Source organism: Mytilus trossulus, chromosome 14 (assembly GCF_036588685.1).
Source record: "Mytilus trossulus isolate FHL-02 chromosome 14, PNRI_Mtr1.1.1.hap1, whole genome shotgun sequence".
NCBI classification, from domain to species: Eukaryota; Metazoa; Mollusca; class Bivalvia; order Mytilida; family Mytilidae; genus Mytilus; species Mytilus trossulus.
In genome coordinates, this window is record NC_086386.1 from 5,755,581 (window position 1) to 5,771,577 (window position 15,997).

Here is a 15,997-nt window from a genome sequence, read left to right on the forward strand (position 1 = left end):
TGTTGCCAATCGATTACCAGTATACTAGGAGCCTATTGGAGCATAATGAGACTCCGAAAATTTTTCCAACAGTTTAAATTTCGACATTGAAAGGATTATCGATCATCATCCGTTATTGGTCATGTACTGCCATTTTTATTTTGTGATTTTGTTCGAATTATGGGATTTTCTAAAATCGATCAAGTGGATATTTGTTTTTATGTCGACTTGTTTTGTTTGTATTCTGATTCATGTTCTGCCACTTATTCTATAATATTAGCGTTTGACATTGTCCATGTTCCACAATTTACATATAGATATTTTGTATTGCACTCCACGAATTGTCTCGGAGGGAACATTTCCCTAATGTTTCACACTTGTATAACAGACGAAGAATTGATTGGTAGATAGGTTTTTGTTTAACCCCACTTTCAGCTTGTTGTTACTTCGGTGCGGTCGGTTTTTGTATTGATGGAGGAGGCAAGAGTGCATAGAGAATTTATGGCAAATATTTGACCTATAGTCAATCGAGATTGAAGATCATTGAAATCACAAACCTGCCACGTGCGTGACTCAAATACACAACGTCACCGTTGACAAACAAGTGATACAGAAGTTGACCTTCTTAGACCACTAGGCCACCGAGGCCCATACCGATGAGGGATATTGTACAACTTTGTGTTGTCTCACACAAACCAAGCAAGTATAAAAAAAATCATAAAAAAATAAAACAATTTATTTTGGTAAAAATCAAATTAATATTAATTTACATAATCATCTTTTAATATAAATAACAATTCATGCTCTCTTTTGCTCGAATTACATTCATATCATCCAGACATTTTAATTGTTGATGCATAAATTGAAGCTTTGTGATATAATATGTATCCTGTTGTTTTAATGATACATGTATACAATGATATGTTTTACTAAAGCAGACCTGGACGGTTTTTAAATCGATATTCTCAAACATAGTTTTGTAGAATTTCTTAGCGAGCTATTCTATGATTCTAACAATATTTCTACAAATGCTTTTTTCTGGTATGTATCTAGAAATATTTTCTAGTAAAATGATATTGAAACAGATATAATGTATTAGTTTACGATATGAAAAACATGACTTGGTCCCTTGTATTAGGAAAGTGTTATACGAAACAATTGCTAATATGTATGAAACGGAACAAAATGATCAGAGTTTTCAATTGTACGTAAAGAGCTCAAACTGATATCGATATGTTTTGTAATAAATTAATAATATGCAACTTTGTACAGAATGAATCAAAGTAAGCAAAACAGGTGAACATTGAAAATCAATCAAACAAGATAATAAACTATATCCCCTTATTAATAGCATCTTCTTCTTCATAAGAAATTGTGAAATGTCCACCCCCTGATTGATACTGAATCCGACTCACTTTAAAGTGTCCAGATTTCTGCTTTGAGCTTATAAGTAAGTAAGTAATTTTTTGAGCTTGTATGAAATGATATAAAAATAATAAAACAGTGTCTTCGCTTTTCACATTTTAATAGGTTTTGATTGACATTAAAATGTATGAGTGTTTGTTTGTATAATATAGTCTGTTTGATAATTTATTGATAATAATTTCAAAGAATGACATTAGAAATACAGTATTTGATAGCCAACCCTGCGATAGAATAACATGTCTTACACAAATTGGATATAACCTTACTAAAATCTTCTTAAATATTTAATACTTTCAAATAAATTATAATGTAGACCAGAAATTAATACTGGAAATCATAGAAACACATTCATGTATGTTATATGTCAAACTGGAGTCTTTAAAAGTTATTCTGTGTGCATACATATTACATCTTCTATTCAAAATATAATAAAAACATCTTCATTTTTAGCTTTCAATTATTCAAATATGCATGTTAACGTCTACATATAGAAAAAAATCTCACACTTTTAGCGGATAATATATTTTAATTTTGCACGGTTGATGGTTGACATTTTATTTTCGAATTAAAATCATTTGAGAAAATATTTTCAGCTACTGGCATATAATTATCAAAATGTTATTAATTGTGATTCATGACACATACCCTTGTTAACGTTGATTTATTTGTTCATTTTAACACAGAATTGCTCATTATGGTTCTTAAATCTCTGTAAATAACTGATTTAAGTATGGAGTTCAAACACCACTAACGATGATAGGCGTTACTACCCCTCCCCTTCTTTTTTGTGGGTTTAAACCTTGGACATTACAAACATATGTTAGTGAGTACACAAGGTTTTACAGTATGTCACTTCAAACATCTATTCTCGATAGGTGATCCTGATGTATTGTCTCGATAAAAGGTCTTTATTACAGTTTAAGCAACCTATTTATAATTCAGAACTACACAATGGCACTTAAATGATAAAAATGGTACCAGCCCCTGTTTAAAATAAATTTGATTTTGTTTCAAATTATTATTCGTGTTAATAACAACAGCGAAATTTTAAAATCTGTAAACTTGAAGTGGGAGTTTGAAATATTAAAAGGCTTAATAAGTCATTTGCTCAAAGTCATCTACTACATGTATCAAGTTATTTTAATGTTATTTCATCTAGCTTCATTAAACATTAATTTAATTATTTTCTTCTTTTTTTTTTTTTTTAATAATTATAACATCAAAACAAAGAAATGTGGGTTAGGCGCCATGTAGTTAAGTTTAACTACTTAATGCATTGTATCAGAAGCAACAACTATAATTAAAAAAAGGCATTTAGGATAATTCTAATCACAATGTTGTCAATAATTCAGAAAGGAATGACTGTAACCTTATTGGAAACCAATTGGCCATGGCAACCATTAATAATAGAAACTACAAACATCAAAGGTAACTTCGACCATATGGGAGAAAAAACATTTCTTTTCAATTAATACATTTTCGCACCATGAAGAAATGTAGATTTTTTGTTAACACAAGTCTTTGGCTTGTGAAAAAGATTAATTTGTATTTTAAGTGTTGTGTATGTATTTATGATTAAACAGGTCCCTCTGCCAATAAGTTATAAACAAGTATACTTTTTTAGCCACAATTATTTAGTTTTTCGGTGAATGATCTTCAGTTATTATATAATTGTTCTTAGTATGACCCCTTTTAGTATAGACTTTCCAGACATTATCAAATGTAAAGGTGCAATGCATGTACATGTACATCTAAAGTGTTTGCACAAGTAGCTTTCGTCTTGAGACCATACAAGACAAGACAAATACTTCATTTATACATTAGGCAGATTTGTCTTGATTATTTTGTGCCTTTGGGTTGCTGTCTTCTTTTATACATAAGAAAGGCTCCCTTTCGTTTAGTATGCCTTAAAAGAACAGAATAACACCGTCTGCCTTTTTCTCTTTAATCAATGTATAGTTTGATTGATGTTGCAATTTTAAAAAGTATAAGTAAGTAAATAATAGAAAGAGCAGAGAAGTAATTTTACGCGAAAAACAGAAGTTCTCGGTAACCTTGTATACAACCTTAGTAATATTAGTATCACATAAACTTGGTTATTTTAGTCTAAACAAATATTGTTGTCTAAGTAACAATCCATTAAAAGATTATTTTACAATTATAAAGGTGCATGACAATGCAGTTTACTTGTACAAAATATCAAAACTTTATGAACCATAAACTAACAAAAAATGTTAAGATTTAATACATGCTCTGTTAAACTGAGAATGATTTGATAATACTTTAAAAAGCATGAATATGTTTTAAATGTTCTCTAATTGTTATCAAAAACTTATTACATTAGGACAAACAAATAAAAATTTACAATTTTCACATGAATCATGAATAATAAGTTAGGTATTACATCTGTAAAATTTGCTTGTAATTCTATCATTGTAGGATTTTCAGGATCAAATAGATAATATGATAAGTAAGGGAAAGGATGAATATTTTATCACATTTGATGCACTTTTATGGTTTTTTTTAACAAATATTCAAACTAATGTGAGTCCCAATAGTTCTACCCAATAAAGATGAAAGACTTCAGATGACAAATTTTATGGAATTATAAAATTGAAAAATAAATATTTAATTGCACTTGGTTCAGTTTATTGTATGTTTCACCAGAAACATAGGTTTATAATTATGTCAATGCAAGCGGGTGTTAAGTCCTTGTCGTATTTTCCAATATAACTCTACTCTTTATAATTGACATGTTTTACATAGTTTTCTTTACTATGAATATTCAACTACATCAGATGCAGCTTCTGACAACAGTTCCATGCATAAAATGTAGATTTCTGAAAGGAGCAATACAAATGTATACTATGGCACAACTTCTGTTCGGAATAATGTCATTCGGATTTCCGTCATGTAGTTCCTGTCTGCATGGCATGATGATAATATGGCACGATATCTTCTATGAGGATTTCCTGAGATATAACTTGAGACAATTTGGCACTGGATACTTATATCTACCTGAAAAAGAAAGATGAATAAATAACAGTACTTCTTAAACCATTGTGTGACATTTTTATTTGTTACACTTGATTTATTATAAAGAGTTATATAACACTACGTCGAAAAGTACCATTGAAATTTCACCATTAAATCTTACTAGCTCTCACTGTAGGAAAACTTGTATATTAATTTCAAATATAATCGGCAGATTCCAGATAGAGCTGAATATTAAAAGGACGTCTGTTCAATTAATCATAGACAATAGAAACACGTTCCATTAATTAAATAGTGAGTTCCATCTTATTCTGGAAAACCACACATTTGGGACTGTAACCAGTTTATAAAATAATTTTACAAAAGATATCTGAAACCCCTTGAACAGGCTATCGGAACGACATACTCGATCGAATTAAACAAAGCAAAGTATGATGTACACTTTTAGCCAAACGAATAGACCACTTTCGAGTTCGTCCGTCACTGGAAAAAAACTCGTCAATTATACGCGCCTTTATCATCGTCATTTGTGCGTTTAGGGGCGTCGTCACTTCCTTCCAATGTTGAGCGAGTGGTTGGAAAACTATAATTCTATATTGTACGAATTATTCGGCAAATTGAATTCTCAAAATTGACAATCAACACTGCTGTCATTAGGGAAATGTCAGTAAGTACCTACAGAGCAACCATTATTTCTAGTTTATCCTGCACAAAGACGATCACTAAGACGCTTGATGAACGTAAATAGTGCAGGGATACAGGCGAGCCCCTCTATCTGGTAAATGACGTCATAAAGACGTGTATAATTGACGAGTTTTTGCCGGTGACGGATGAACTCGAAAGTGGTCTATTGCTTTAAGATGGATACACAACCTAATTCAAATACCGTACCTATAGCCAGTCGTAGGGAATGAAAAACACAAATATATTGTAGGTGGTAAATTTTATCTGCACTTTTACTTATGTGTTGAATGTAAGTTTTCATAAATAATTCATCGGTTAAATTGGAAATCGACGAATTGAAAACATTTTGTCATTCCTTTATTTGTTTTATCGTATCAATGGATATTTAGTTACACCATCACTTGAAAAATTAAGATTGGTGTTAATAAATCATCACGGTTTATTTAGCTGAAGTTATCAAAATTGATGTCCCAACCAGACTTATACCTTATAAAGTATTTATACTTTGAAGAACTAACAAATATACATATAGATATGTTGTTTAAAATGTAATACTGTCGGTTCCATGTTTTATCTATTCGATACCATACGACAGGATGCATATATTTTCTCAGGACTTCAATATATTTTGTTTATTTAATTAAGTAACCTGACAAAATAAACTATAAACTCCCATCTTTTATATCAAAAACTACTTTAATTTCATTTGATATAAATTTTAACAATTATAAACATCTAATCAATGTTCTTTAATATTCCTTAGTCATTATAAAAGTTGGAGGTTAAAATTTAATATGTAAACTTAAAAGAATAAATCATAAAAGTTCATAAACATTCCAAACCAAACGACTTCTCTACTGGTGAGTATAATAAGGGGAGGTAATGGCGTGAAACTTTACAACGTATGGATAGGATCAGTAAGGACGATTGATCAGTCATCATAAAAAGGCAGAAATTCACTGATTTCTTTTGATCAGACAACTGTTAATGTGGAACACATCTTTTATCACATTTGTAATGAAAACTTTAACTTTCTATGATTAAATTTGTTTATCTCAGATTTTAAAATGTTTAAATATTAAAAAGTTCTATATTTCACATAAAAGGTGAGTAAATTTAAATCAGATAAAATGGAGGTTTAAACGTTGTAAACGTATTTGGAGACTGTTATCTACTAATAAAGTAGATAAATCTACAGTCTTTTCCTGTTTAATCTTTACAGAGGTCTCTAAATTATGACAAAATAGGTGTTTTGCACCGGATTAAAATATTTTTTATAAAAAAAATAAAACATATAATTGCTGGCGGCAAAGATGGCATAAAACTAGTTCCCATGATAAATATTGATGAATGCATACGTCATATTATAATGTCCTATGTGTAAAATTTGTCACTTTGCGGGGATGCATCTTTTTTTTTATATATAATTACATTTACATTAAAATGAATGTGTTCACATTTAAATGAACGTGTTGCACATGATTTAAGGAGAGATCAGTCAGATAATATATTTTTATAAAAAGAATATAAGTTAATTATTTTTGTAACTTTCTGTTTAGATGAAAACGAGGGCGGTGGTTCGGCTTCTTAATTTGGTGGATGCATTTCTTAAAATCTATCTTTTCTTGTGTCATGTCAAAAGTCTGCCAATAAGGCTTACTATATCTCAGTTTTATCTTCTTAACATTGTTGTTTAATGACTCTTATAATGCATAATTCCTACAACATATAACAATAATTGTGCATTGCGTTAAGTTTTGAATAACGGACAAGTTGGGACCAACTTTTTAAACATTTTTAGAAAAAAATATCTACCATGTTTTCAAAACCCCATTTCTACTAAAATTCCCGTCTGCAATAGCATTTACAGAACCTATTTGTCAGCACCAGATGTGCTTTTAACAAATAATGTCTCTTTAGTGATTTTAAGGCCACACTGTTTTCAAGTAGCGGGGTAATAAAAGTGCATACAATACATACCTTACAAGTAGACACATTTGTTATACAACACAATCTTGTGGTGGATTAAAATCTAAATCTAGCTCCTGATCATCCACTACGTAACTTCCGGAAGTAGTTGTGTCATCATCATAGTCATCAATGGTTGCCATACTTCCGTTCAAAACGTTACTTATAGGATTCCAATGCACATTGTTTTTGTATGGCGGCCCACTACTGCCACCGTGTGTATACTGTCTATGGCAATTATTTTGAACTAAACATTGTTGATTTTGAGATCTATATCGTTCTTTTGGATGCATAAGTTTGTTCATATTTTCTTTTGTTAATAAAGGCCGACCTGGTGAATTCACTGGTGAATATCTGTTTTTCATATAATCTGAAAAAGTATTGATAAAATTGATTTCTGAAATAATATTGTTGAAATTCAAATTGACATGAATGGGCAGTTTTAACAAATATGGATTTCAGTTACATAGATACTTATATTCGACTTAAATTATGTTTTCTTATTATAATAGTTTAATATGGATTTTAGAAAACTGGATATAGGCAGGACATATATACATATTTCTATTATTACTGTTTTTATCAATGGTTTCCACTCATTTCAATGCCTTTGTTTACAAATTTAAAAGTTAAATTCCAAAATTGTTAAGACTACTAGAAAGTAAACTATAAGAAAAATAATGTCAAATCAAGCAAAAATTATAGTCATTTTCTAATGGAAAGGTTTACATTAATACCGATATATAATCTTGTAAATTTTAATGTTCTTCAATAGAAAATCGATAAAAGTGAACTAGAATTAGAGTAATTTTGTCATTCCACCGTAAAGTAGCGGAATAGTTTTTCTTTTGACTTAACCAGTCTCTATAGATAATTGTTATGATTAAGAACTTATTTCCAAAAAAGATTAAAACATCAATATCAACACCATTATAATGATTAGAGTGAAAGGAAACAATTATACAAGCTGAACTTTTCATCTGTATTACTGTACAATAAGATTAAGGATTAAGTTAATGTGTAATCTACAATGCCATAACATCGAGATGTGGCTTTCTATGCACGATATATATCAATTACTATGAAATAATAAAAAGGTACACGAGCTAAACATTTTCAATTCCAACTTGCCATGTTATAAACTATTCAGTGGCGGGTCCAGGGGGGTGGGGGTCTGGGGATTGGAACCCTCCTATTTTGGACGATCAATGCATTTGAATGGGGATATATAGTTGGAACCCCTCCCTGTAACCCCGGTCGGGTACCCACTCCTCCTTTTTAAAATGGCTGGATCCGCCCCTGCTATTGGTATATTTGATTGAAAAGTACGTCATTGGATCCGTTTTACTAGAAAAATTAAAGTTTCCAAACGTGGGCACTAGCATTGTTTTTATTCTGGTCCGCCATGCAAGTTGCAAGCCGATTTCAGTTCAAAAGCCATAAATAGACATAACTTTAATTTGAGAAGTTTATCATGATAAGATAGTAGATGTGTTCCTTTTTTCTTCAAATAAACTAGTCCCCCGTCTCTAAATGATCACACGCAAAAGAAAGTATCGTTTGGTTGCTATCTCATTGGCGTATACGCACATCTTCTTTCATTCATTAAGTTAAACATGAAAGACTGGGGTCTTAAACATTCACAACTTTAAGCTTACGGTATGCTTATTGCATAATATTTTAAATAACAAATTTTTCCTAAGTTTTTTGTTGTTGTACCTCCTGTATGTATTAATTAGACCTACCTAACTCGGCACTATGGTTAAATGCACTACTATGTATGTCGCTTTCACTCCCTCCTCTTCCACTATCGTTTGTTTCTCCTGATGTTTCACTATGGTTATCTTCATGCTTTCTCCCCATATTCTATAAATTAAAAAAAATTAAGAATGTGTTTAAGGAACAGTTCTGACAGATACTCGTCTTCTAATTTCCATTGCGCAACATACATGTAGATGCTGGGACCACATAATATGTAATATCGACTGGATCTTTGCAACGAAAAGAAGCTACAGGCAAACTTGAAAGGTTTAAATATTTTTTTAAAATATAATTTAAACGAGTAACGATAGATCTGAATTACAATCATTGGGATGGTTTGACAAAAACTTCTGTTTATGGTTAAATTAGTAAGAGCATGCACTGTAGCACATCTGAAATTAATACGAGGGTAGTTATCCTGGTAATCACATTACCTGTGGAATCGACAAAGTCTGAAGGTTACTTTGATGAAGTTGCAGTCTATTCATTTGCATATTCTGTAACGACTGACTTGATTGGCTTTTGCTCTTTCCAGAATAAGCAGACCGACCATACTTTGAAGATGAAGGAGATGGCGCCATCATTCGGTCAACAGTCTGAAAACAATAAAATTAAATAATTATTTCATGTATCAAAACGTTGTTATATGAAATAAGGAACTTAATGTGACAATGAAAAAAATGGGGACAAAATGTAAAATACATGTATACTTATAACGTAGATGAAAGGAACCTCTATCTGAAGGAAGACATGGGCAATAGTTTATCTGTGTAGTGGAACAAATATTTATAACATTCGACGTTTCTTTGTAAAATTACTGTCCAAATATTGACTATATATAAATCTATAATTGTGAAATCTTAAGATGAAACAAATTATCATTCAGTTTACCTGTCACTATCTTTTTCTAAACAGCATTGTCTTAAGTATGATTTATTATAATGAGAAAATAGCAGTCTTTTTATGGCATTTTGATGGTGGTATTCAATATTTGTTTTATCTTATTGAGTAAACAATTTATCCGTGTCATTTTCTTTTAAGATATCGACAGGTAAAATCCTTTAATTGAGAACCTGACAAGGATTAAGAGAAAAATGTTGATTTATAACCTCAAGTGTGGGGATAATGGGTACGAAAGTGAATTGAAGTACTCTTAAAACAGAAATACGGAAAGCCATTGCATGCTAGTTTATGCTAGAACTTTTCTCTGTAATAAAATGCTCGAAAAGCATGAAGAAATAACTCGCAAATGTTCGCGACATGTGTCATCGGTTGTCAACTCGTTGCATTGTTATTTTGGGCTTTTTTGTGAATCGACATTCAAACCAGCAAACATCACAATTATGGATGTGCAGATTTAAAAAAAATGTAAATTAAGAAAGAAAAGCACCGCCGATATTTTGTGATCGACTGGTAGTATTGTTAAAATTAAACCCAATATTGATTTTATAGGATTCCGATGTCTACAAGGCTCAAGCATTTTTTTTCAAAGTTGGTTTATTTGAATGTCAATGCGTGCCTCGAATCAAATGAATATATTTTTTCGTCTCCATCTTCAAGAAACCGAATGCAATTATAGCACTGAAACCATGTATGAAAGAAGTGACGACACTAACAAAAATGACTCAAATTTCTTCACTTTTAATTAACAAAATTTAAATTAAGTTTCGAGCCTTCAAATTTCATTACTTTTCGTACCAGAAATATATTGATTAAGTAATCATGTAAATTGAGAAAACACGGAATCGATCAACTCCGGGATATTTTTATAAGTAAAGATGTCACAACAATGGGGGATAATACTGTTTTCTTTAAAGGGAGATAAGTCGGTGAAATCTTCCTTGTCCTCGGGTCAGACACATGTAACTTTGTCAATTCCCCATTGTAACATGGACGTAACAGCTTGGATCACAGTTAATATCGTCACAAGCAGTGACACTCTTAGATTGTCTGCAGATTATATGCTAGCTTTCCCATTTTAATCTAACATCTTTTTTCTTGTCTATTTAAGACAAATTAATGTCGTCCCATCTCTGAGTAACAGAGCTGGCAAGTACAAGGATTTCATAATATCAAAATAGAAATTAAAGTCAATTTTACGTAAAACACTTTCGAAAAAAAGAAACAAACATTCAAAATAATTGCAGTAACTGCATGTCTGTAATTGAAGTGTCCATTATAGATCATTATAAACTGACCCTTGTCGTTAGGTTGCTCTGAGACTACTATTTTACTATTTTATAGTAGTCTCAGGGTTGCTTTATGATGGACGTTATGTCGTATACCAATTCTAATTTGATAAAATTGTATCTGCCTACATGAAATAAATCATACGGTCACTTAAAAATACTTGTTTCATACCAATAACTTTATGTATTTTTTTAATAGTATAGACTGAGTTCTATCCATTATTAATGTTAGTTTAATAAAGAACGGTATAGTAATCAAAGAATGTCACACTTTTCCCATATGACAGTGCAACTATTTAATATAAATTTGTTTGAGGATAGTTAACACTTTATCTTCTACTAACACGACATTTTTCATCATAGAATATTTGCATTCATCCATAAAAGTTGTAATATATTATGCTTTGTAAACCAGGTTTCTTTTGTGTCCAAGTCATAAAATTATAAGGCTTCATTTATATTAAACTAAATAGTGACTTTAATGTCAAAGAAAACGTTAACAAATCATGTTCTCTCATGCGGTCACATTGACTTCTAATTGATGAGATATTAACAAACTTTCTGTGCACAATTCCGTTCTTGAGACTTCAATATTGAACAGATCTCTTTGAACTTTGTGTAATATATAACTGTACTTCTGTATATGTACATATAACGTTAATAAAATATTTCATCTTGTTTTTGTTTTGTTGTAAATAATGATGTGAAAACGTGATTGATATATTTTCATATCTAACACAAACTCGGGGATGACTGATTTTTCAATATGATGTCAAACTGTAAGGTTGAAAATATGCTTATTACGAGTTTTGTCTAGGGTTAAAATATGGCATACTGAATTGAAATATGACAATTCTATGGTCAAATATAGTCGTTATATACATGGCAGTATTATATTTAACATAGTGCTTCCCAGGAAAGAGAAATTATCAAAAACCTTTTTCCCTAAAAAAATATATCTAGAACGTCACATCTTCCAAAGTTTCGTGTTCTAATTCTTCAAATATACACAAGGGAAATTACCCCGTTATTTTGTTTTCAGATGTATTGAACAATTCGTCATATAATATCCATATTGGAAAAGCAGTTCGTGTCCGGAAAGGAAAGATCCGGTATAAAATTGATATCTCTAACTAATAATAAAACACTTGGCGCTAATTATATGTTAATATTGTCATGTTAGGCTTTGATGTGGGATCATTTAGTCTATTCATTATTCATCTTGCTGATTTTCTTTGATTTTTTCATCAATTTAATTTCAGGAGAAAAAGAATACATTTGCTGGGATTTCTTTTTTATCGATTTGTTCTAATCTAAACTGACATGATGGCAAACAAAAACCCATCGAATAACAATAAAGCAGTAAGGACGTATGGTACTTTAAATTTAATGTTTTATGGTATAATTAGTTTGGTTTGTTGACAAGACACTAAAGGTTCAACACATTATGGTAATTTCCTTCACTTAAAACTTGTTCATATTTCCTGTATAAATTTTCTAAATGAAGTTTGAAAGAGTCTATAAAAAATTAGGTCCAAGCAAATTACAACACGCAACTTTCGACATACTGACCGGGCGGGCTATGTGAAGAAAAGTAGGACAAAGTTTATTTTTGATTTAGTTTTCGGGTTACAAATTTTGGGCGCAAAGAAAATATATGTCATATATGATGTGCATGTCCAATATCTAGAAACATAGAGAAAAGCACTAAAACAAAAATGAAATTATTTAAAAACTATATATAGTCTTCATAGAAGTATCCTTCATTAGGCTGCATATTTCTGTGGTGGTTTTTGGCAGTGTAATATGCTTTATTGTCTCACCATTCATTAACATTATGTCCAGATTTAAATCAATATATAATAATCAAACATAAAAAAGGACCAGTTCAAACTATGATGCAACAGAAAATTTCATGCCACCCGATTTCGGATCATTTCCAGTACATGCAAGGAATTGTAAAATAAAAGTGGTTGTGAATAAAAGTGATATGGAATTAAAGATCAGTCAGATGGCAACTTAAATAACACAATGAAATGGGAGTAAAGGTCAACCAAAAATAACTCAGTACCACAGTGATACGGGGGTCAAGGTCAAAAAGACAGCAACTGTAAACACACGGCAACATACAATGAACATATGCACTGCATTATCAAAACTTACAAGATTCTCGTGGAGTCACCTAGAGAAAATATCTAATGAAATAACATTGGCTGGCAAGAACAACAATACTACACTTTGTACGTCATCGATGAGCAGGTATTACTCATCAACGTTCAGAAACTATACCATTGCTTCCGTGATAATTGGATCTCTATGTTGTGGAATACAATAAAAACAAACAATAAAACAGAATAATTAACAATATTGAATACAGAACGAAAACCAGTAAATGTTTCAGTTTAAAACCTTTCTGCCGATTATGATATGTCATTGTTATTTCAAAACTAGATATGTCTAAATGAAGCCGAACCGGTAATGTCATATGATTTATAGATGGAAAATGGAATAAATTGATTTCACAAATCAGAACTAAAAAGATCTAATGTTTAAAATATTTGGGTTTTTTTAAATCAATTTTATTTACACTGCCTCTGTTTAAGCTTATTGTTACTACGATGTTAGTCAGCAAAGCAAGTGGAAGACCGACTGGTCACATTTAACATATACCAAACCTTATATGAGAGTGTGATTATCATTTAAACTTATAAAATTCAAAAAGTTTATTGACCTTCTTTGAGTTTTGCTTAAATAATACACACCGTATAGAATTTTTAATAAAAAGATGTTGTATGATTGGCAATGAGACAATATAAAAAAGAAGATGTGGTATGATTGCCAATGAGACAACTGTCCACAAGAGACCAAAATGACCCAGAAATTAACAAATAAGGTCACCGTACGGCCTTCAACAATGAGCAAAGCCCATACCGCATAGTCAGCTATATAAAAATGCCCCGATAAGACAATGTAAAACAATTCAAACAAGAAAACTAACGGCCTTATTTATGTAAAAAATGAACTCCAGATTAAAGCAACATGATGTACATTTCTAGAGTAATGTGCTTTTGACCATTTTGTGAACTCGCTGACTATTTCACAAAAATTAATGTGTATATTCTAAACTTTTCGGAATTCTGGGTTTGAAATTTGATCGAGAAAACGCTTAGTAGAAACCGTTACAGGGGCTCGGTGAAGGATTGTATAAACTGGTTGTGAAGGGTATTAGTGGTTATATGTGTATATGTGGTTATAAGCATTGTTAGCACCACACTCCTCCCACTACGTACCTCTCACAAGCAGCAATAGGCTTACACCTGAAATTGGAAACATTAATGGGAAGGGTAAAATAGAGTTTTATTATAATTAAATTTCGAAAACAAAATCCGGTTTCTTTTTTTTTTAAATAAAAATGGTTTGGATTATAACTTTCGAAAACAAAATCCGGTTTCTTTTTTTTAAATAAAAATGGTTTGGATATTAGAGAAAGAGGAAATTGCATAAGTAAAACCCGAAATAGAGAACGGATTATATCCGTTTTAACATGACAGTTATGTGTGACCTCTGGTTTCTGATTCTAGCTCATATTAAACCATTCTCTTGCTAATTTTCATTGTTGTTATAGTTTAACGATTCAAGGAAGCGATCTACTGAATAATGAATTAGAAAATGAAAATTGTTTGAATCGTGTTGATCCATACTTGTTTACATGTTAAATATTGAACAGAACCCCAAAGAATCTAGTGTAAATACTATGTAAAGAATAAGAAGATATTTCAAATATATCCCAAGTTGTTAAACAATATCGAACAAAAGAATTGTACAAATAAAAAATTTAAATTATATTTAAAATTTGAGTTCAGCCAGAGAAATCTGTCAATAAATAATCATGTATTTTAAGCTTTGCTCAAACAAACAGGGTCGTGAGAGAGACATTGCTTATTCATCCATCATACATAGACACCATTTACTTAGCTTAAACATTGTTCAATAATATCAATAGAATTTTTAATTCTTAACAGAAATTTAATAATTAACCATTTGGGATAAAAGACATTTTGCAAATCATTTAAAATATTTTTTTTAATTTGGTTTTAATTCTGAATGACATAACTTTGAACTAAAACTATAAACTGGCTTTATTTTATATTGAATTTCAACAATATTTGCAAGTTCTGAAAACAAAAATTTTGCCAGCACGAAAACAGCTTTGAAATTCTTTATTTCAAATTCCAAATTTGAATTTTTAAATGTGCTATAATTGACCAAAAGTAATTGGTCATAATAGCCTGTATTAGCCCTAGACACTCAAGGATAAAAAGTAGACCAGAAAATTATAATAAGAGAAAATTAGTTTCTTTATAATTATTCAGTTCTTTTGAGAAATAAAGACGTTTTCAAGTATGTCTTTTATGAACTCATGGGTCAATGAATATTAGTGAAGACTCTTAAGAAGGTCTAGTTGAAACCGTTTAACAAAATTATCTAAAAATATTTTAAATTCATATCGCATCGGTCGCTATAACTATAGTATGATTTATTAAGTTATGTAAATCATTAAATAATTATTGGATAGAAATATTTGAATATTTAACCAAAAATGTAGGTGTGTTGAACATTTTTTATTTAATGCCGGACCAATAGTTTACTACGAGAAACTTGACTGGAAATCCACACCAAGGCAAATGACCCGCTAAACAACTTAGTAGTGTAAAAATTTTATACTTCTCTCAAATAATTTAACTAATTTACAAGATTTCTTCTCCTTTAAACTATACATGTATATACAATTGCATCTTAAGCATTTATAAATTGTGTCTAATTGCTAATGGAAAGAAATGCTCATAATCACTTATTTCCTGCATTAAAATCAGATAAACTGTTAGTATAAATGCCGAAAGGTGTAGAAGAGATTGTTATCTGGACGATAATAGTCAACTGTACATGTGTGACACATGTCGTATCTGCACACATGTGTCATATGTCATCCAAAAAAC

At 30.6% G+C, this 15,997-nt stretch overlaps 1 protein-coding gene across 7 annotated transcripts in view; it reads right to left on the reverse strand.

The window, feature by feature from the left end:
• Positions 1 to 699: 699 nt before the first annotated feature.
• Positions 700 to 15,997, reverse strand: part of LOC134695687 (protocadherin-9-like) — a 42,069-nt gene continuing 26,771 nt past the window's right edge. For 5 of the 7 annotated variants that reach the window (XM_063557041.1, XM_063557037.1, XM_063557039.1 and 2 more), the window contains exons 3-6: positions 9,246 to 9,407; positions 8,796 to 8,916; positions 7,063 to 7,420; positions 700 to 4,422 (exon numbers count right to left, since the gene is read on the reverse strand). In XM_063557041.1, coding sequence (XP_063413111.1) covers positions 7,083 to 7,420; positions 8,796 to 8,916; positions 9,246 to 9,407 — 621 coding nt within the window. In that variant the 3' untranslated portion in view covers positions 700 to 4,422; positions 7,063 to 7,082. Of the gene's footprint in view, positions 4,423 to 7,058; positions 7,421 to 8,795; positions 8,917 to 9,245; positions 9,408 to 14,290; positions 14,318 to 15,997 lie in introns of those variants that run through there. The other 2 variants (XM_063557042.1, XM_063557043.1) reach the window with 2 other exon arrangements.